Source organism: Heptranchias perlo, chromosome 13 (assembly GCF_035084215.1).
Source record: "Heptranchias perlo isolate sHepPer1 chromosome 13, sHepPer1.hap1, whole genome shotgun sequence".
Lineage (NCBI taxonomy): Eukaryota > Metazoa > Chordata > Chondrichthyes > Hexanchiformes > Hexanchidae > Heptranchias > Heptranchias perlo.
In genome coordinates, this window is record NC_090337.1 from 28,711,834 (window position 1) to 28,733,143 (window position 21,310).

At 39.9% G+C, this 21,310-nt stretch overlaps 1 protein-coding gene across 1 annotated transcript in view; it reads right to left on the minus strand.

Annotated features, from left to right (window-relative positions):
- LOC137331445 (chloride channel protein 2-like) overlaps positions 1 to 21,310 on the minus strand; it is a 412,704-nt gene that overhangs the window by 156,526 nt on the left and 234,868 nt on the right. Inside the window, exons 7-9 of the mRNA XM_067995242.1 lie at positions 19,282 to 19,360; positions 13,111 to 13,236; positions 12,901 to 12,985 (exon numbers count right to left, since the gene is read on the minus strand). Of these exons, the coding sequence (XP_067851343.1) occupies positions 12,901 to 12,985; positions 13,111 to 13,236; positions 19,282 to 19,360 (290 nt within the window). The remainder of the gene's footprint in view (positions 1 to 12,900; positions 12,986 to 13,110; positions 13,237 to 19,281; positions 19,361 to 21,310) is intronic.

Sequence of the window (21,310 nt, forward strand, 5' to 3'; positions counted from 1 at the left end):
GAATCAGGTGGAGTGGGAGTTAAAATGGAGTGATTTCAAAGCTGCAGTTTTTTCAGGAGGCTAAGGCTCCCACCTGAATCAGGCAGGAGCCTCAAACATTTATGAAAATCAGGGTCTTATGACATACATGGGACTCTGATGGCATTGTAACTGGTGAATTTATGATATGTGCAGTTGGTGGGCGAAACTCTCCACCCACAGCATGGATTTGCACAATAATCTCAACAACCAGCATGCTGTAAATTCGACTTTTGAAAGGGATGTGTAGAACAATGATGGAAGTAAAACATTCAGTTATAATCATCCATTCACTCTGTAGCATCAGCTCCCTTGTGAACAAGGCTCTCCCCGTTATCCTGAATGAATCCATGACATACTCAGCCTGACTGAAACCTAGCTCACTTTATGGGTGATTTCTTTCCTCTCTGAGGCTGTGCCACCTGGCTACACATTCCACCATGTTCCTCACAAACTGCCATGGTAATGAATTGGCTGTCATCTCCAGATCCCATCTTGATCTACCTCCATATTCCTCCATAACTTCACTCTTGTTTTGAGCACCTCACCCTCTACAACCCCTCTTAGCTTTCCTTCACACTCCTCAATTTTACTGCACATTCAAGGCCCCAGCAGCTTCTTCATCAAAATCTCTTCCCTACTCTCCTCATTTAGCCTCTCTATATGAAAAGACTCCTCACTCTGATTTCAACCTACGAAAAGACGTCCCATTCCCTCTCCTCCTCCACCTTCCTGCTTTTACTCTGCACATCAGGTCTCCCACACGCCCACAGTGATCCCCTCAATCTCATCGTCACCCAAGGCATCACTATCTCTGAGGTCTGGTCCTCCACTGCCGGATCAATCCTGACAAACTCAAACACCATTAACTCTCCCTCTCTGCTTCCAAATCTTTCCTATTCACAAAGGCTGCTGGCTGATGTTCTGGTGCGCTGATGGTATCATGTGTGCAGTCAACGATGCCCTGGACACGAGGGAAGCCGGTCACTGCTGCAAATCCCTGAGCTCTCTCCCGTTGAAAGTTGAGGTCAATATGGAAGGTGATGTACTGGTTAGCCCTGACGAACAAGGCATTGGTGATCTGCTTAATGTACTGTGTACTACAAACATGGAGATGTGGGTGATGTCCCCCTTAGTAGACTGGGGAAGGAGCCAGTGGCAAAGAAGTTAAGGGCAGTGGTGACTTTGAGAGGCACTGGCTCTCTGGTCGAGCAGGCAGCAGGTAATTTGGCAGGAAGCTGCAGGGGTCTGCAACAGCCTATCTGGTGAAACACAGCCTCCTGATAGATCCAAGAAAACGACTCTTGGTCTGTACACCCTGTGTGCTGGGTATGGCCTGCTACAAACAGCACCCCTCACCAACTGTTGCTCCTGCTGGTTGTTGAAGCTGCTCCTGCTGCTTCTCTTCCTCCAACTGTTCTCCCATCCAACTGGCAATAATAGCACCCATTATAAGTGGATAAAGCTTACTGAGGGTAAGTAAGGCAAAAAAATCTCAGAAAGAAGAGATCTAGAAGCTGTAAACTCTCCTGGCAACCAAACAACACAAAAGCACATACATCCTATGATCCAGTTACCTGTAGGTGAGTGCCCCTTTAAGTACTTATTCAGTGGCTCCGAAAGGCCAATCAAACTTGGTTTTACTGGCGGGATGGGTGCCGAGCGTTACTTCCGCAATTTCATGTTAAAATGACTTTAGGGTCCTAATTGCATCACAAGACCCTGATTTACATGTATTCGTGAGGCTTGCGCCTGCATCTGGCGGGGACCTCAACCGACTCTGAAAATTGCGCAGTTAAGATGGCGGTGGGCGGGAGTGCACTGCAAATTCAACCACCTGCCCACATGTTCTCCCGGGTTAAAATCGGCCCTATATTGTAGCACTAACTTGATTTCTACAGACTCTGGCATGAATGTCTGGATGGTATCCGCATTAACAAAACTGTGATGTCACCAAGAGAGGAAAATTGGGCCCAATGTATTTTAACATAAAAGCAAAGCGATTAGGAGCACAGTCAAGTGTGCATTGCTGTGCCTATTTTCAAACCCCGATACACAAGATTTTCTGTGCTATGCCTGCCTTCACTTATCACGTTTGTTAATAAGTGGATTTTTTTTTAAAAGATCCTTCATAAGCTTTAAGTTCTCCTTCAACCTCAAGAAGACTTGCACATGAATGGGAAAATTCAAATTTAACTTGCTTCTTTCATGAATTTCTCATATATTGCAGAGAAGTCATTTTGACCTAACATGCTCATTGAAAATATACATCTGTGGCAGGATATAGCAGCTTCAAGCTTCTGTATGACAAAAACTGTACTTTGTTAGCCTCCTTAAGTGGAATGCCATGTCATTGCAAGGTGCTCTATCTGGTCAAGACCTGAGAAAACACTTCTCAATTGCTTGGCAAATTATGTTGAGTTTAGAGTATCTGCTTCAAATTCAACTCTGCCTTCAGTCCAAGTACATGATTCTATTCAGACAGAGCTGAGTAACCGTGTCATAGGAACATAGGAACAGGAGTAGGCCATTCAGCCCCTCGTGCCTGCTCCGCCATTTGATAAGATCATGGCTGATCTGTGATCTAGCTCCATATACCTGCCTTTGGCCCATATCCCTTAATACCTTTGGTTGCCAAAAAGCTATCTATCCACTCCAGAAGTCAACACAATAAGATATTATATGTATATATAAAAAAACTATATATCAGAATATTGGTGTTTCAGGACTTTACAATTCAATTTCCTCCACTGACACACTGAGATGCTAATGTAGATTAACTTACCCTGAGATGTACACAATTAGGTGTTCTTCTATCTGAATAATGCCATTCTGGTCCCAGGTGATAAACATACTACTTAAAAGAAGACGTCTGTAGATGCACCCTTGGGATTTGAATCTGACGTCTCTGGATGGTGAAGCATTGACACTGAGTCACCATATCCATGTGTCCATTGTCCATCAACATCTATACTAGATGTCATTGTAACATTCATAAGGTTTCACAGAGTTCACTTTTACTGCAGGACTATGGTGATTTATACCGTGTCAATTTAATGCTTGTTTTAATGCAGGTGAAAGAATAGCAAAACTACAATTGGCTATTGGTTTTGTGAAGGCCTTTGGACACAGGGTCAAAACATTTGGTTCAAATGCTCTAGTCAAATTCCAGTTCTTCTCTCTGTACACCTTCTTGCAGTTATTTGTTTGTTTGTTTCAACATTTTATTATTTAGAGTTCGTTTTAGCACTCAGCTCTATCCTGGATCTGACATGGTAGCAATCTTATCAGATTGCTGTTTATTATTGCCCAAGCATTGTACAGTATTTCAGTCATAAATTAATAGAATTCAGTTTACAGCTATTTTCTTGCATTGTGTTTATATTCTTATTATGAACCAATATGCTCAAACAATCTCCACTGATGTGTTTATTTTGGTAATTGACACGCTTGTTCATTTTAAACTTTGCTCTTAATTTAACAAAGGACAAAAAAGAAAATAACCAGAACAGATTGTTAAAACCTTCATCAACATCATCCTATGGGATTTTACCACTGCATTTAGAATTCCTCACTATATCTGAAGTGGCCTACTTCAAAATGAAATGACTAACCCCATTTCAACAAAACATGCATCTTTAATTGCATTTGGACAGCTGACGACCCGTGTAACTGCTGAAACGAGAATGAAATCAGGATTACTGTGAATCACATAGATGACTACTGCTGGCAATACACACTTGTGTTTGAGTTTAGCTCAAGCCATTACAGAAGCAGCATTCTTCCGACTGAAACTTGCTGCCTGGTACCATGGTATACAGGATATAGTATGAATTTCTCTGATGAGAGAAGGATCAAAGAAACTTTAAAAAAAAATCTAAAAGCCTGAGCTAAGTCACACTGAGCTAAACTATCATGACAAATGGGCTCAAATGTACTTGAGTCTTTCATGTTTGTGCAAATGGAGTTTTCCATCAGCATATTCAAGGTTTTTTTGTCCCATATCAGTTTCAGTATTAGGGAGCTACATAAGAAGCAGGCAAGTCAGTGGTGGATAGTGTAGGGGTTCCTTCCACCCACTTCTCTACTTGTTGTCATGTAATAATCTAATCGATCCAAATCACCATTCATTACTGTTTGGTCTAAAATACAGTTATGGACTATCTAATTTATCAGTCCAGGCCCTATTAATGTGACTTTTATTTCCATAAACTTGCTGATTTGCAGGTCATGTACACTGGCTGAATTTTCCAATGTGCAGCCAGAAAAAGTTTACCGCTGGTGGTAAATTTGAATATTTCTTACTGATAGCTAGTTTCAGCTCCTGTCAGTAAGGCCCGTTTTTGAATATTCTATTCTTACACTAGCAGTAATCTGTGTTTTTTTTTAAATGGCAAAAACAAAAGGTACAGTCCCTAAAATGGAAAGACGAGAGGCGCAGTGGACGAGTCTTTCATTTTAAAATTAGATTCTTCAAGAGTCTCCAAGATAACATCAGATCTTCCAGTCCTCAATAAGTTATTATAGATTCCCATGTTACTTCAGAATCTTGGCAGCCATCTTCAAAACAAAAATACGTTGAGACTCTGTCGTGAGGTGATCAGGAACAGATAAGAGAATGACAGAAGAAAAGACAAATAAAGAAAAACAGGCAAAAAGGTGAAGGGGTGAAAACAAATTCACCTGGGAACTCTGCATTTTATCTCACCTAGTAGCTCAGATCTGGGGCTCGATCCCAAAACACTTGGCCATGTGTTTTGATTGTAATTACTTATTGAAGGGGTGAGACTATGGGCAGAAAAAAGAGATACCTGGAATACATGACAAGAAATCTTCCACAATTATAATGGTTACTCCCCCACAACCACCTCAATTTACATTTTTATTTTGAACCACTGTACTGAATTCGGAGGCTTTTAAGTTTCAATATTCATCAAGAAAATATTCAAAAGCAAATTAATGATGAAAAATGGAATAGCTGAAAGAGATCTCGGACAAAACCATTATTAATAATTCTATAGGAAGATGTAAATGAGATGGAAAGGGAAAATGATGTCTGACATGTTGCAGTGTTTGAACCACCACTGAGAATTCTATGCACCATTCTAATGTTTTCACAGGCTGATTACATTAAGTAGACTGCAATTGGGCAACTGTCAGCAATTTTGTTGTCTCCTTATTTTGTTAAAAGTATTTTCACTAAGGTGAATATAGCAAAGCAGCTGATCAAAGACTTTCAGGAAAAATACAGGAAAACTGTACAGTAAAAAGGAAAAGCCCGATTACAGTCAAGGAGAAAATCTATATTGCTTAGAATACCATCACCTAACACAAAAGGCTACAAATACTAAAGGATGATTAATTGCCTAATTTTTCAATTCACTCCTTAGAGTTAATTACAGCTAGCATTAGCACAGCTGAGACATTGAGTTTCTCCCCCGCTTGCTCACCAGGACAACACTCCACAAACTCCCACCTTCACTTCTGGGTCTCTATAGTAACTTTCCTTGGCAAATGTTACATATTCCTAGGTAATGAAAACAATATTTGATCATCTTCTTACTATTGAGAATGAAGACAGTCTCCTTTAAGTGTGGAATACCCACCGATCATGTTTCAGTTGTTGAACAGCCAGGAGATATTGGTCCGGAATTTGCTGCAACGGTGATATTAGCGATGAAGGCTATAAGTCAGTTCGTTGTGCGCCCTGATCCCCGTGGCAAATTCACGCCATAATTTGCTGAAGAACTGATTAGAATGTGCTGAGGCAAACATAGCGGCAAATCAGAAGTGGTGCAGCCAATGATCAATGTATTGATCCCCCTGCTAATGGTGGGCAGGCCAGTCCCAATATCCAGAGACTGTTATAATAATATTTCTAATATTTTTTTCTATTTTCAGAGGATCTTGGTTGGACTAATACCTCAATTCCCAATTAACAAAAACGATTATTCATTTGTGCGTACTTTTAATTTCAAGTATCTCGGTCTCCATGCCCATTGGCTACAGACTCTTTAAGGGCAGGGTTTTAAGTGGCCTCTCATCTAAAAGCGACTGTGATCAGGGTTTTGCTTGGATTAATGGAGTCAGGAGACATGCATATATCTCACAAAGGATCAGGCTACTTCCCAAGTCGACAGCTTTGTATTGATTAAGGGAAATTAATTAATAAATCCGAATTGTGTAGATCGTTTCCAAATAATGTTCATTACCTGCTAATTTGGGTCAATAGGCAAGAGTCTGTGTGCGGCGTGTGCCATGTTTTGCAAAGACTCCCAGGGCGGAAATTCGTCAGCATCCGGTTTCGGGGGCGAAGGTGATGTTGCGCGCCTGAACCAGGAGGCCAGAGGCCGGCCCGAAATTGGGCCTTGGGCCTCATTTAAATAATGTGGGCGAACTGCCAGCACCTGTCGAATTTTTGAAATTTTGGTCACCTGCCTCACCAGCAGCGACCCTCAGGGAAGCACTGAGGGGGGTGGGGGGGGTGGAGAAGAGGGGCCTGTTGGGGGCTTGCAGCAGGTGTCAGCAGTATTCCTGCTCCTCCTGGCTTCATAAGAACATTTTTTTGGAGCACAGGACATTGGTTCCCAAAATTGGGCCTTGCTGCGCCTGTTTTACAGGTGTAAAATTCTAGACACAGAAGGAAGGCATCAAGGGGTATGGGGAGAGAGCGGGAATATGGTATTGAGATAGAGGATCAGCCATGGTCATATTGAATGGCAGAGCAGGCTTGAAGGGCCGAATGGCCTACTCCTGCTCCTATTTTCAATGTTTCTGTTTCTAAAATTATTTCTAATTTCTACCCTCAAAGCCTGGGAAATAAAACAATCTGCTTCCTCCAATACAAGTCCATAAATCACACCACTGCCAATTCTCAAGCACCATTACTTTTCAGTCCAAGTGGTAGCGTTGTGAAGAACGGCTTAAATGCAGCAAATTTTCAATTGCATTGATTTTAAAGGAGGTAGTGCTATGATAATTACCGTCTAGCCGATTTTGGCGAGAAGTAATGGTAAAGCAGTGCAGAAGGCCCAGGAATTTATGGTGTGGTGTAAGTAATGGCATCTGTCACTCATTTGAACTCATTATTAGTCCAGGCCTCTGGATTACTAGTCCAGTAACACAACCACTACACTACCATACCCGAATCACATACTCCCCATCACCAAGACTTCTGAGCACTAACACTGTTCAGGCTGCCAGCGCTATTTCATCAGCTGCCATTGAACTCTCCAGCAAATTATTTACATTTTATACTAAACGGTTTATTTGTTGCACTGTATGAAGTCTTTGGCTGGTTCTTTCCTGTTGATGTTGATCACTATCTGAAGAAGTCAAGCCAGATTAAGGCACTGGCAACCTATGCATATGCCAGGCAAACCACAATAAGGTGGTGCCACCAAAATCAACCTACAAAAGTTATGATATTGCAATATTAGACATATATCATGCAAAGTTTAAAGATCATGTAAAAGTTTGCAGTTTAAAATGAACTTTTTCTGCGTGTCAATGCCAGCAGCATCGCCACTGTGGGCTCTTCCCATTCCCTCCTCATCCAGCATCAACATAGACGTCTGCTGTCAATGTTTTTTCACAGACTGCCAGCTTTTTTTGAGGTGCTGTGTGTGTGTTAGTGTTTGCAACCCAAAGTCCTCACTGTTATCTTCTCCAGCAGCACTTTGGGCAGACATGTGTAGTTCCAAGCACTTATGGATCCCATGTTGACTCAGCCCCGTAGATAGGATTTAATAACTATTTTTCTTCTTTAGTTTTACCCTTTTATTGAGAAGGTCAATACTTTTTCCATCTTGGATTTCAATTTTTAGAAGTTTCGTGCTGTCATTTATCAGTTTCTACGTTGCTCTATCATTTTACCTTGTTCCAGCTTCAACTTATCAGGTCATTAACTTTTATGTCATACTTCTCTCATCTACCAACATAGCTATAAATGATTTCAGCTTTTTCAAGTCATCTTTGAAGTTTAATTCACTTCCTCCCTAGGAATTCTGACAACTCTGATTCTTTCACTTGGGCTTTCACCACTCCCAACTCATTGACCAAGTCATTTACTAAAGAGAATATCAGAGAGATGGTGAATCCTGAAGGGTTTGAGAGCAAGATGAGTGATATAATGATGGAAAAAAGTAACATTTTAGATAAGTTAATTAGGCCAAAGGATGACAAAGCACCAGGGCCTTATAAATCAGGGCTCTATTGAGTGTCAATGTGTGTCTAAGGACTGGAAAGTGGCCAATGTTGTACCAATTTTTTAAAAATGGAGACAGGGTAAATTTGGGTAAACATAGGCCAATTAGCTTACATCTGTGGTAGAGCAAAAGAAACTTCTTTACGCAGGCTGTGGAATTCATTTCTAGCATTACTGGTTAAGACAGAAACTAGGTCAACATTCAAGATTCGATTTGATAGGTGGATGAAGAAAAAGGGATTGAAGGGATATGGGAACAGGGTGGGTAAATGTGATTGGGACTATTTGCTCACGTGGACGCGAAATGTTGACATGTATTGGTTGGGCCAAATGGCCTATTACTGTGTTGTGATTTCTCTGTATTTCTATTTATAGATTTATTTAAAAATCTAAACAAATAATTCGGTATAATACATAATAGTTTTGCTTTTATTGCTAACTTCATTTGCAAAATAGAAAACATGACCCTAGTGAACAAACGAGGAGGCAGCTTGTGACTTTAAACCTTTCTAACTGGAATTAAAGAACCAAAATTCCAAGCAATCGGAAATTTAAAAAAAACTTTATTTATAACTTGTATGATTTGGAAGGGGAGCTGTTTGCTGTCGCTCATTGCCTAGATATGCTCTGACACGCCTGACAGACTAACTTTTCATGTAAGATTAACACTGTATTTGTTGACTATGTGCTGCCGCCTGTACTTTTGCTTTGATCATCAATATTTTATTAAAGGAGAGCTAAAATTAAATTATAAACGATCACAAGCTGAGAGATAGCCATGTCTATCACCTGCTGAATTCAGACTATAAACTGGATCTCATTCAATTTAATTTTTTTTAAAAAAACAACTGCCATCCCCCTTATGCTGTTTTGTTGTTGGAGCTTGTAGTAACTAAGGATATAAGTTTTGCATTGCAGTAACTTTCTGTTACGTACAGGAATTTTTAAAATTTCTATTAACATCTTCTTCTTTACCAAAAAAAAATCATAATTGGCGGAAAAGAGCCACAGTACACTTAAACCGCTAGAAAATGCACCAAGGATCAAAAATCAAACATTCCTGGGGAGATGTCCCCAGACCACTCTCCACCCCTAGAAAATAAATTCTGCACCATCACAGCCCATTTTCTCCTTTAAACATTTCTAAACCCACCACTGTAAAAATTATATTTTCCCCCAATAATACAACTGATGGAATATTGGGTATAGATGCAGCACAAGTCATGGAGAGTTCATGTCCCACAGCAGTCCCATTGTCATTAATTGTTTTCATATGTCATAGGTGAGGCCATTAGGTTTTATTTTTCATAGTAAAACAAACTGAATTGTGGAATGGGATCCTAAAATACCAATATAAAAATCCTGAAATCCAATGTAACATAAAGGAGTTTAACTCATTCAATCACGTTGAAGCATTGGCTGTTGTTATAGGCCTTTATTCAGGGTTATGTTCAGTTGCACGTTATTTCTTGAATTGTCAGCTTTTTTTGGGGCTGCATCAGCTGTTTTTGAAGGTGTTCATCAGTTTTTTTCTGAGTTTTGATGGTTGCCATGTATGCATCAAATTAGCACACATTTTCTTTACTGGCTGACTATGCCTGTAATTTCATACATATTTTCACAAGTAAAATCTGATGGGCTATTTAAACTGTTTACTGCCAAAACAGTACTACCAATAGCCTTGCTTCTCCCTCAGCTTCCCCCATGCTGATCTCTTTGACAGTCCCACATTATACCATCAATCTCTCCTGCAGACCCCGTCATCAATACCTCCCATAGTTGAGCCCCTACCTTGCCATTGATGTCTCCTGGCTCTTGTGATTTCCTGCCCTGACATTGATGTCTGAGATAGCCAACAAATGTTTCCACTGCCTTTGCACCCAAAAAGTGGCTTTAATAGAAACAGGCCAGGCCATTCACCGGCTTAAATGATTGTTTAAAAAAAATAAAGCATGCTACTGTGTTTAATTTTTACCTTTTTTTAAAAAAGCAGGTGGCTTGTGGTGGTTATGTTGAAAACAAATAAAAGCCTATTGCTGTCTTTGGTGAAAGACATGGAAAAAAACACCGCAATATATTTAAATGCTCATATTGTACTACACATTTTATTCTAGATGCTTATTTGCAGAGCTGCACTTTATCTTTTGTTTTTGGATATCAGCTTCATCTTCTGTTTTCGATGCTTGATAACTGTTCAGTTTTATTTTTAGATACTCGAGTGCTGCTCTGCGTTTTGTTTTTAGATACTCATGTATTGCATTATGCAATTTGTTTTGTGATAACATTTATTATTTGATAATTTTATTGTTTTGATTATTTGATAGTTTTGTAATAAACTGAGAATTAAACAGATTGTGTGCCATCTTTGACAGTGAAATGGAATGTTTATTTGATGCCTTGAGTTATATCTACAATGTTGACTGGAGGGTAGTGGGAAGATATGGACTGATGGATGAGGGACTTGTTTGCACATTGTGCCTAAGACCACAAGTCCTCAAGCTGCTTGGCTGTCATGGTTTCTGAATATACCCCACAGGCAAGAGAAGAAACACTTTTCTAAGTAGAAGGCACTGATTCTGGAGCTGTCAACACCTTGGGGAGGAACTGATAAAAACAAATTGCACAATGCACATCTTTTCAAAAAGTGATGACACTATCACATTTAGCTGGTGTACTTTCCCCCCCAATTTTATCTTCTCCCAAGGTGCTGATTAAGTTGCAATACAGTTTCACGGATACCCAAGTGGCCATGTGTCAGCTTAAACTATGGGAGTCAGTCTATTCAATGGTGAGGGACATAACAGCTCCATCCCATCCTATATTGACATCCACACACACACACAGGGAATAGGATGGCTTTTGGAAGGGGGAACCTTCGCTGCTATTATCCCCTTCTACCCCAGGCCACTGACCCTGCTGCCATTTTTCACATAGTAATAAGTTGAATGACCAATTATATTTGCATATTTTGGTTGGTGTTGGTTGAGGGAGGAATGCTGGCCAGACCAGTGGGAAAATGCCCTGCTTTTTTTCAAATAGTGCCATGCGATCTTTAAACATCCATCTGATCCATTAGAACAGACAGACAGGGTCTTAGTTAACATTTCACACAAACAATGTCACCTCTAACAATGTAGCATTCCTTCAGTTATGGTCCAGGGTGGCAGTCAAAATCATATGCTGAAGTCCTGGAGTACAGCTTCAACCCACAACATTCTGACCCAGAGCCAGGAGTGCCACCAACTAAGCCAAGTTGACACAGGAGGTATTAACACTCTTGTCAACGTTGATAAATTTCCGAGAGAGGAACTGTACTGCAACATGAGTCAACACCTTAGGAGAGAAGATTGGCTGAGCCAAGCTTACACAGACGGCAGGAATACTGAGGTATGCTCTGCTGATATTGAACATTTATTGAACATCTGAATAGCCATTGTTTCCAGATCATAAGTCAGAATCAAATGGGCCTGTTTTAAGAGCAGACTATTGAGGTCTAGTATAAATTTTAGAAATTTTCGAACAGGCAACTCAAAAACCTACCACCTAGTCCAAAACCAAATGGGCTTCATCCAAGTCATTTTTTGTTAGCCAGCAGAATTATTCATTGTTAATAGTTTTGTGCAGATAGACTAAATTCTAAAACTGGTTTACAAAGTTCTAAAATTATCTTTTCAAATGTTACATATTACAGTGGTTCGCAACTTCTTGAGGCTTATTCCCACACTATACAATGGAACCATTCTAATGTGTCAGAGGGAATCCAGAGAAGAAATGCTCAATAAAGAGGATAAATATCTCCATCTACCATAATACATGAAATTTCTGGGAGTAGGTGTTTTAAAGAGCGTGTTTACAATAATGAACAGAGAACATGGTCCCAATCGTTGGAGTCAGCAGTGTCACATTCATTAATAATTGGAACTGTGTGCTGCTTCTGGTTTCTCACCCGACGATTGGAATTATGAAATCTGGTGAAAATTGAAGCACTAGGATCCCACAGGCTGATCATTCTCATTTTGGAAAGGTATCATAATAAACTGTCAAAATTGGAATTCTCTACCCCAGAGGGCTGTGGACGCTCAGTTGTTGAGTATATTCAAGACTGAGCTAGATGGCTATTTGGACACTAAGGGAATCAAGGGATATGGGGATAGGGCAGGAAAGTGGAGTGGAGGTAGAAGATCAGGCATGATCTTATGGCAGAGAAGGCTCGAGGGGCCGTATGGCCTACTCCTGCTCCTATTTCTTATGTTCTTATGTAAAAACTGATACTTTACAGAGCATATTTTCTCACACTAAAATGGATTTTACCCTATGTTCATCTCCACACTTTTCACAAGACTTTGAATTTTCTCCAACAAGGTTTGCAATTCATTTCACAGATGTAATTGCTCTTTTTAAATTTTCCATTTCCACAGTCGGACAGCCCAAATTTTACAAATGTGCTGTTGGAAGCCAATTGTAGTAATGGCGTCCCATTGCTATAATCGCCTGGATTCTATCCTATACAGTTACAAAGGACACTATTCCCATATTGTATGATAAAACATTGTAATTTACACACTCAGTTACCTAATCCCCACACACTCTTATATTTATAATATTAATTATATAGTTTAAAAAATGATAATACAATATTTGTAGGAGTTATATTTGCCTCAGGTACAAAAACATACCCAATTACTGCAAAAGCTGGCAGTTCTTGAAGATCGAATGGAAAGTCTAGACGAAATCGAGTTTTAAACAAGGCAGTGATGGTTTCTGCAAAAGATGCATGAAAGTTCACAACTTATTAGGTACCAAAATATTTAGGGAAAGATAGAGCAATGTTTCTCTAGAATAGGACATTATTATGTTTTCATCATCTAGTGTCTGCTTTCATGTACCTTCATCCTTGTTCCAGACAGCCAGGACTCGGAAAATAAAAGCACTGAAAGTAGCAGCGAAGAAGCCACGCCAGTAATTTCTGACAGCAAAAAATGTTGATGTTACTTCAATACTGAAAAGGACACCTATTGGAAGGAAGTCAGAACAAACTTATTAACAATTAACAAAATGAAAACTAATTCTATTTTTTAATATAAATTTAGGTATGGGACAAACATTCAGGAAAGAAACAATGTAAAAATAAAATAAAATCTAAGGCAAACATGTAACTTGCCCTTTTCAAGGACTATTGCAAACTCATGCAAATAAGGTTGTGAGCAGCCACAGCAGCAGAGCAGTCACAGCAGCACAGGTCAAAGGGAAAACATTGCCAAATCAAATAAAGGGACAGCTTGGCACTCCTAACCTAAAAGCATAAGCTGCAAGATCAGAGAAAGCCACAAGATCACTATCTGTAGCCATTAGTAAGGATTGCAAAGAGGTTAAATGAAGGGATTAAAAATACTGACTTTGCCAAATGAATTAAGAAATCAGTATGGTAAGTAAGTCATTGCGGTTGTTAATCTGTTAAAAAATGAAAAAGGGAAAAGAGTCAGAAAGAGAAAAGTAATATTAACCGGTGACTAAATTGTTCTATCAACTTCAGCTAAATACAGCTTAAATGGGCTACATTTTTAGTTGACAATTAGTGGCACTAAATCTGCTGTAAACTTGAAAATATAAAACCTTGTCTGTAACCGCACTTTCAGACTCTTTTCTCTATCCTTTAAGAGGACTAACCTTTTCGCTCATTTTTTCTAATGTTCTCCCTACCTCTTCTTTAGGCAATGACTTATAATGAGGCAGAGCTCAAGTGGCTATTCTTCAGGTGTGAACTTGGAAAGTGAATATTCACAGGCTATTTTTTATGTGGGGCCTCACAGCTATGCTCTCCCCGTCTTCATTTACTTTCTAGCAGGAGTCACGGGATAGCAATCCATAGGAGAGGCTTCTTCCTTTTCGTACATAGCATTACGTAGAATGTACAGTACAGAAACAAGCGATTGGGCCCAACAGGTCAATGCCGGTGTTTATGCTCCACACGAGCCTCCTCCCTCCCTACTTCATCTAACCCGATCAGCATATCCTTCTATTCCTATCTCCCTCATGTGTTTATCTATCTTCCCCTTAAATGCATCAATGTTAGTCGCCTCAACTACTCCTTGTGGTAGTGAGTTTCACATTCTAACCACTCTCTGGGTTGTTAAAGGCAATTCGTGTTTAATTAACTTGATTGAGTTTTTTGATGAGGTAACAGAGAGGGTTGATGAAGGCAATGCCGTTGATGTGGTGTATATGGACTTTCAAAAGACGTTTGATAAAGTGCCGCATAATAGGCTTGTCAGCAAAATCAAAGCCCATGGGATAAAAGGGGCAGTAGCAGCATGGATACAAAATTGGGTAAGTGACAGGAAACAGAGAGTAGTGATGAATAGTTGTTTTTAGGACTGGAGGAAGGTATACAGTAGTGTTCCCCAGGGGTGGGTACCAGGACCACTGCTTTTTTGATATATATTAATGACTTGGACTTGGTTGTACAGGGCAAAATTTCAAAATTTGCAGTTGACACAAAACTTGGAAGTGTAGTAAACCGTGGGGAGGATAGTAATAGACTTCAAGAAGACACAGACAGGCTGGTGAAATGGGTGGACACATAGCAGATGAAATTTAACGCAGAGAAGTGCGAAGTGATACATTTTGGCAGGATGTACGAGGAGAGACAATATAAACCAAAGAGTACAATTCTAAAGGGGGTGCAGGAACAGAGAAACCTAGGGATATATGTGCACAAGTGTTTGAAGGTGGCAGGACAGGTTGAAAAAACATACGGGATCCTGAGTTTTATAAATAGAGTATAAAGCCAAGGAATTTATGTTTAACCTTTATAAAACACTGGTTAGGCCACAACTGGAGTACTGTGTCCAATTCTAGGCACCACAATTTAGGAAGGATGTGAAAGCCTTAGAGAAGGTGCAGAAAAGATTTACTAGAATGGTTCCAGGGATGAGGGACTTCAGTTACATGGATAGGCTGGAGAAGCTGAGGTTTTTCTCCTTAGAGTAGAGAAGGTTGAGAGGAGATTTGATAGACGTGTTCAAAATCATGAACAGTTTAGATAAAGTAAATAAAGAGAAACTGTTCCCATTGGCGGAAGGGTCAAGAACCAGAAGACACAGAATTAAGGTGATTGGCAAAAGAACCAAAGGCGACATGAGGGAAAGCTTTTTTACGCCACGAGTAGTTATGATCTGGAATATGCTGCCTGAAAGGGTGGTGGAAGCAGATTCAATCATGGCTTTCACAAAGGAATTGGATAAATACTTGAAGTGAAAAAATTTGCAGGGCTATGGGGAAAGGGCGGGGGAATGGGACTAACTGGATTGCTCTTACAAAGAGCCGGCACGGGCTCAATGGGCTGAATGGCCTCCTTCTATGCTGTAACCATTCTATAATTCTATGAAAGAAGTTTCTCTTGAATTCCCTATTGGATTTTTGAGTGACTATCTTATATTTATGGCCCCTAGTTTTGGTCTCCCCCACAAGTGGAAACATCTTCTCTAAGTTTATCCTATCAAACCCTTTTATAACCTTAAAGATCTCGATCAGGTCACCTCTCAGTCTTCCCTTTTCTAGAGAAAAGAGTCCCAGCCTGTTCAATCTTTCCTGATAGGTATAATCTCTCAATTATGGTATTATCCTGTAAATCTTTTTTGCACCTTCTCCAGTGCCTCTACATCCATTTTATAATATGGAGACCAGAACTGTTCACAGTACTCCAAGTGTGCTAACCCAAATGTCCTGGTCAATTGCAACACGGGTATGGTAGCATAGTGGTTATGTTACTGGACTAGTAATCCAGAGGCTTGGATCAATCCAGGAGAACATGAGTTCAAATGACCAAAAAATTGGAAATAAAAAGCTTATACCGGTAAAAGTGACCATGAAGCTGTCGGGTTGTCATAAAAGCCCAGCAGGTGCACTAATGTCCTTCATGGAAGAACACCTGAGGTTCTTACCTATACATGACTCCAATGCTACACCGAGGTTGAATCTTAACTACCCTCTGAAGTAACTCAGTTATATAGAAGCCCCACCACCACCTTCTTTAGGGCAACTGGGGATGGGCAATAATTTCCGGCCTAGCCATCAGAACAAAACACTGCCACCACTCTGCGTGAGATCATGGGGAAAATAGCCTGTCGTCCCGGATTCATGACAAAGTGATTATCAGAGTCATATCAATCAGGAAGGCTGCCAATTTGATCCTGTGGTGACACGGAGTCGGTTGAGCTCAGCCTGGCAGTGATAACAGTGTTACAATTGGCCTCGATGCTTTTGGATTTAGGAGGTTAAAAATCAGCCAGGATTCCCATTCCTTGATCAATATCCAACAATGGCTCCAATTGTCCTAATTTTTTTCCCTCCAGTTCCAAACCGGCACAAATAGGTTTCCTAATGAGAAGACCCCCAACCCCCCCGCCCCCCCAGAAAGGTCAGGCTGTACCAGAGGCGCTCTGTGATCATCTGTCGGTATCTGTTTAACCACATCTGCAAACAGAGGTGAACATACATCACTTTGGCAGATAATTAGTGGATGTGGATGTTCTTATTCCCAAAAGAATCTGGCACAGCAAACCCGATGGCATCACTAAGATTTGTGACTGCTTGACGATAGATAATGTTGGATGCTTCCTCGAACGCACTCTGATCATGGTACATCGTGAAAGAAGGATGATCAACAGCCAGCAGAGCCTAATTTGTTGCATCTATCAAGATACTGCCAACTGTAAGTGCAGACCTTGTGACACCTACCCAGCAACAGCCATGGAGAACAATATTAACAGGTCCAGTCAGCAGGCAGCCAGATGCACCATATGTCTGGCACAGCTAGTGGCAGTATCTGCTGTTGCCTCCAGCCTATCTTCACTTCCTTCCACTTATGTTGCAATGTTGGCCTATGGGGACTGCGGATAGCAGTGACAAAAAGGGCCATCCTCCCATGAGCCACCTCATGCATTACCACCTTCACCTCAGCAGTCATCAAACAGAGGATCTGTGCTGGACTGTACCATTACTTGCTTGCACCTTGGGTTTCCTTTCACTCAAGTTTTGCTCATCACTTCTTAATCTTCTTAATATGTTAATAGGGTGAGATGAAGTAAATGGAGTGGGAGGAGGCTCATCTGGAGCATAAACACCGGCATAGACCGATTGGGCTGAATGACCTGTTTGTGCTGTAAATTCTATGTAATTGTCTTCTGCCTCAGCCATGGGAAAGACTCAATGGGTTCAGAAGCCTATTCTTTAATTGTTCCCATACCTACAGGCAATTTTCCACTCCCACAACTAGTACCTGCATAAGCATATGTCCAAAGCTGCACTTGGAACTATGCTAATCAGCTGACTTCAGAAAATTGTGCGCAAACAGTAACCTATCAATGTCAGTCTGTTTAAAACCTGCTTCTAACCATTCTGAATTGTGCCTACAGAAAAGATAGGCTATAGTGTGTTATCTTCAGCTTTAAGAAGACCATAATCAAGAAACGTGGCAGTCACATTTGATCTATTCTGGGGCAAATAAGCAGCAAAGATGGTTGGAAAAGCTAATAAGAGTGGAAACCCCCAAGAAAGCTTGGTCCTATTTGTTGCTGTTAGTAACTTCAGCGTTTTACAATTTGTACATACCAGTGAAAATTGTGACCCTATTCAGCAAGTTGTAGTAAAAAGGTTAGAGAGAATGCCCTTCAAGAAACAATGATGGAAGCAGAATCCATATTAGCTTTTAAAAAGGAAGTGGACAAATATTAGTACAGTCCAAAGCCCTCCTGGACTTGATGAGAATTTAATGCCAGGGCCCACCCTCTACAACATTCAGGTTGTCAGTTGTCTACAAGTGTATAACTGGAGCAGTACACTAATTGTTAGTGCTTAAGCAAAATTTTAATGTTTATGCCAGAAACATAAAAGCTGCTGCAGCAGTACCACAACGTTTGAAAACTGCATACAGAATACTTGTTGTGAAGCTTTAGATAAAACTTCCACTGCCTGTGAAGCTATCTCCTAGACGGTGTTATTTCCTGGAACTCTGCCTCTTGTATGCAGCAGTTCAAATGCAAAGCTAACCATCACCTAATGAAGCAGAGTTGCTGGATCATGTATTAAGTAACAAACAATCTCCGGCTTGCCAGTTGGCATTTAAGCCTAATTTCACCAAGTCTTCCTGCTCTCAGCAACAGCCAAGGTTGTTGTGAGACACCTGTTGTAACAGCTGCCTATAGCTTCATCCTGTTATGCCATTCATTAGCCAAAAATTAAATACTGGTTTCAGCAGAGGCAACAAGTGTGTTTCTGTACTAGAAGGCAACTTTATTTTCAAAAATTTTAAATTCTATATTTTGAATTGCTAAGAGAATCAAAATATTAGTTAATCTGTAACTGAGGTGTACTATTAATTTTAATAAATCTATAAAATGGCAGATGAAGTGTTCTTCATTTACCTCCCTCATTTGAAGATTTCTGTGAATTTCTTCAGTTTTCGTGATTCATTGGTTAGACATATAGCATAAATCATTCACTGATCCTTAGCACAACCATTGTGCAAATCAGGAGGGTTCTGTGGTGTCAAAGTTAGCCCCTCCTGGTGGAAATGGGAAAATAGGTTGCTTACCTCAACCTTCTTCACTTTTAATAATGTAATTTGCACTGTTATTATTTAATCACCTTTAATTCACTGCAATTGCTTTCCTTATATATTTTTAATACTGGATCCAATTATGAATTCCTCCATGGATCAATTTTCCTTTGTCTTAGAAAAATGTATTAAATGATTAGCTGGTTTAATATTTTTTTATTATAAAAATGAATTTTTGAATAAGAGTTTTATTCCTAATGAATTAAAGTGTTGGTATCTTACATCAAGTGTCTCATTAGGCAACCAAATGCCACAACTACCTCTGCCTAAAGACTAAGCCAAATTCCACTTTAGTAAATTGATTTTTTTTAAAACTGTGAAATTAGAATACATATTCCAAAAATAGTGTTGTTAGCATTAATATGCAGACTAGATTTCTTGTAAAGGAGTCCATGCATTTTAGATACTTTTTACTCTTCGAAAACCGTAATTTTCTTACCTCCTATCGGTGCAGCAAAGCAACAGCCAACTCCTACAGCACAGGCAGCTGCCAGCATCTCAATGTTTCTAGATTCATTCTAACAGAAGAGTAAATAAAGCTGTAATTAAAACAGGTTATTTTCTGCCTGTTGGTAAAAAGATGGACTTGTCATTGTTTAAAAGAACAAGGAAATTTTGTACAATATAGTACTAGTTTTTCTTTTTACAGAGGAATAAAGTGAACAAAATAAAGAATATTTTAAGCATAGTGAAAACATAGGAGAATCAAAAAAAAATTCATATTTATCGAAATGATGCAGTAGTGCAATTATCATTTGCACTACTTTCATACAGAGGACTAGAATATTTTGTACTGAAAAGGTTTCAGTTCAGTTAGATAGACCTCCTGTATCTTCATCTCTTTGTAAACATTTAATCCCCTTTCAGCCTGATCAATTATCAACCTTCGTGCATGTATTAATCAATAAGTCAAAGGTTTTTTTCAGAATAAAACAGCCATCTGTAACAAACAGATTTGTGTGACTGAGCATTTTCTAGTTTCTTCAGCATTATTGACAGATTTCCAGCGACCTTTAGTTTCAGATAATACACAGTAAATTACAATCATAACAGCTTCAGACAAACATCCAGGGTGTCGAAGCTTCATTTTTGTAAATTACAATACTATAAAAAGAATTAAAGAACTGCCATTTCCACGATAGATGAGATTTGTAGTGTGTACATGCAGGCTTTGCAAATGTATCAAGATGTTGTCTAAACATATAATGAGGGGCGGAATTTCCTGTGACAGGTGTAATCAGGGCGTAAAGCAAATACCCAGCATAAATGATCAAGGAAACCTAGGCATAAATGTGTTACATACATAATTACGCCACGCCTGAATTACAGGATATTTGGGTGTAAATAAATAGACATAGTCAAAATGAGCGCACGAGTAGATGTAATTTCAGGTATAACTTCCTGATTATGCCCCACATAAAATCCCACCCCATGATGACTATCCTAGAGCATAGGAGTTGATGATGACTATACAGTGCATTTCCTGATTTGCTTCAGTACATGACTTATTAATAAAACTTGAGTGGCAGTAATATATTCTTGATATGCTGATCAAGCTTTAAAAAGGGTCGGACTGCATGGGACCAATTTTCACCCCCATTTTCCAGTGGGAACGGAACAGTAGTTCACTCAAAACTGGAGCCCCATTCCCGCCGTTGTTCCACACGCTGCCATTTTAATTGGGGCGTTCCCACAGGTGGCCGAGGCTCCCACCAGAAACAGGCAGGAGCCTCATTATGCAATGCAAATCAAGGTCCTGTGACGCAATTAGCAAGTACCAATGGGCGGAGCATGTACTGCATGGGCTCCGCCTAACAATATTGAACAAAGTGCAGCCTAAGCAGCGGACCTTAAAAGGACCATTGGAGGTCATTTAAAACACAGGGTAGCAAGGATTTTTAAGCAATTTTTGTGGAGCTAGGAGAATTCATGCTCCATCTGGCTCCACAGAAATTGGCCTACCTGATGCCGAACCCTCTGCGGCCTTCCCGTGGCATCTTCCCCCATATTTAACATAACCTGACCGGCTCAGTTCCATAGAGCAGCCGCTGGAATTCCCGTACCCCCCCCCCACCACCACCACCACCACCAATTGGCAAATTCAAAAGGGAGGGCAGTTCTACACAAATATGGTAATGAGGCCCAACCATCAAAATGGTTCGTGTCTGACCATTTTCATCGGTTGGGTTCACTCCGCCCGACAAGAGGTCACATCAAAATTGACCCCAAGTGTTTACATTTAATACTGCAGTTTAATACTATCCATGCATGGAAATTTTGTACAATGTAGTTTTAGATTTTTTTAAAAAGAATAAAGTGGAAGTGAAAAGTATATCTATGAGAAACATTAGGTTGCATTTCAACATGTTTGAATAAGATGTTGGTAATATGCTTCATTATCAAGAACTTTTTAAATGCATTTATATACAATCTCATCTGTACATCACATTCCTACTGTTAAATGTATG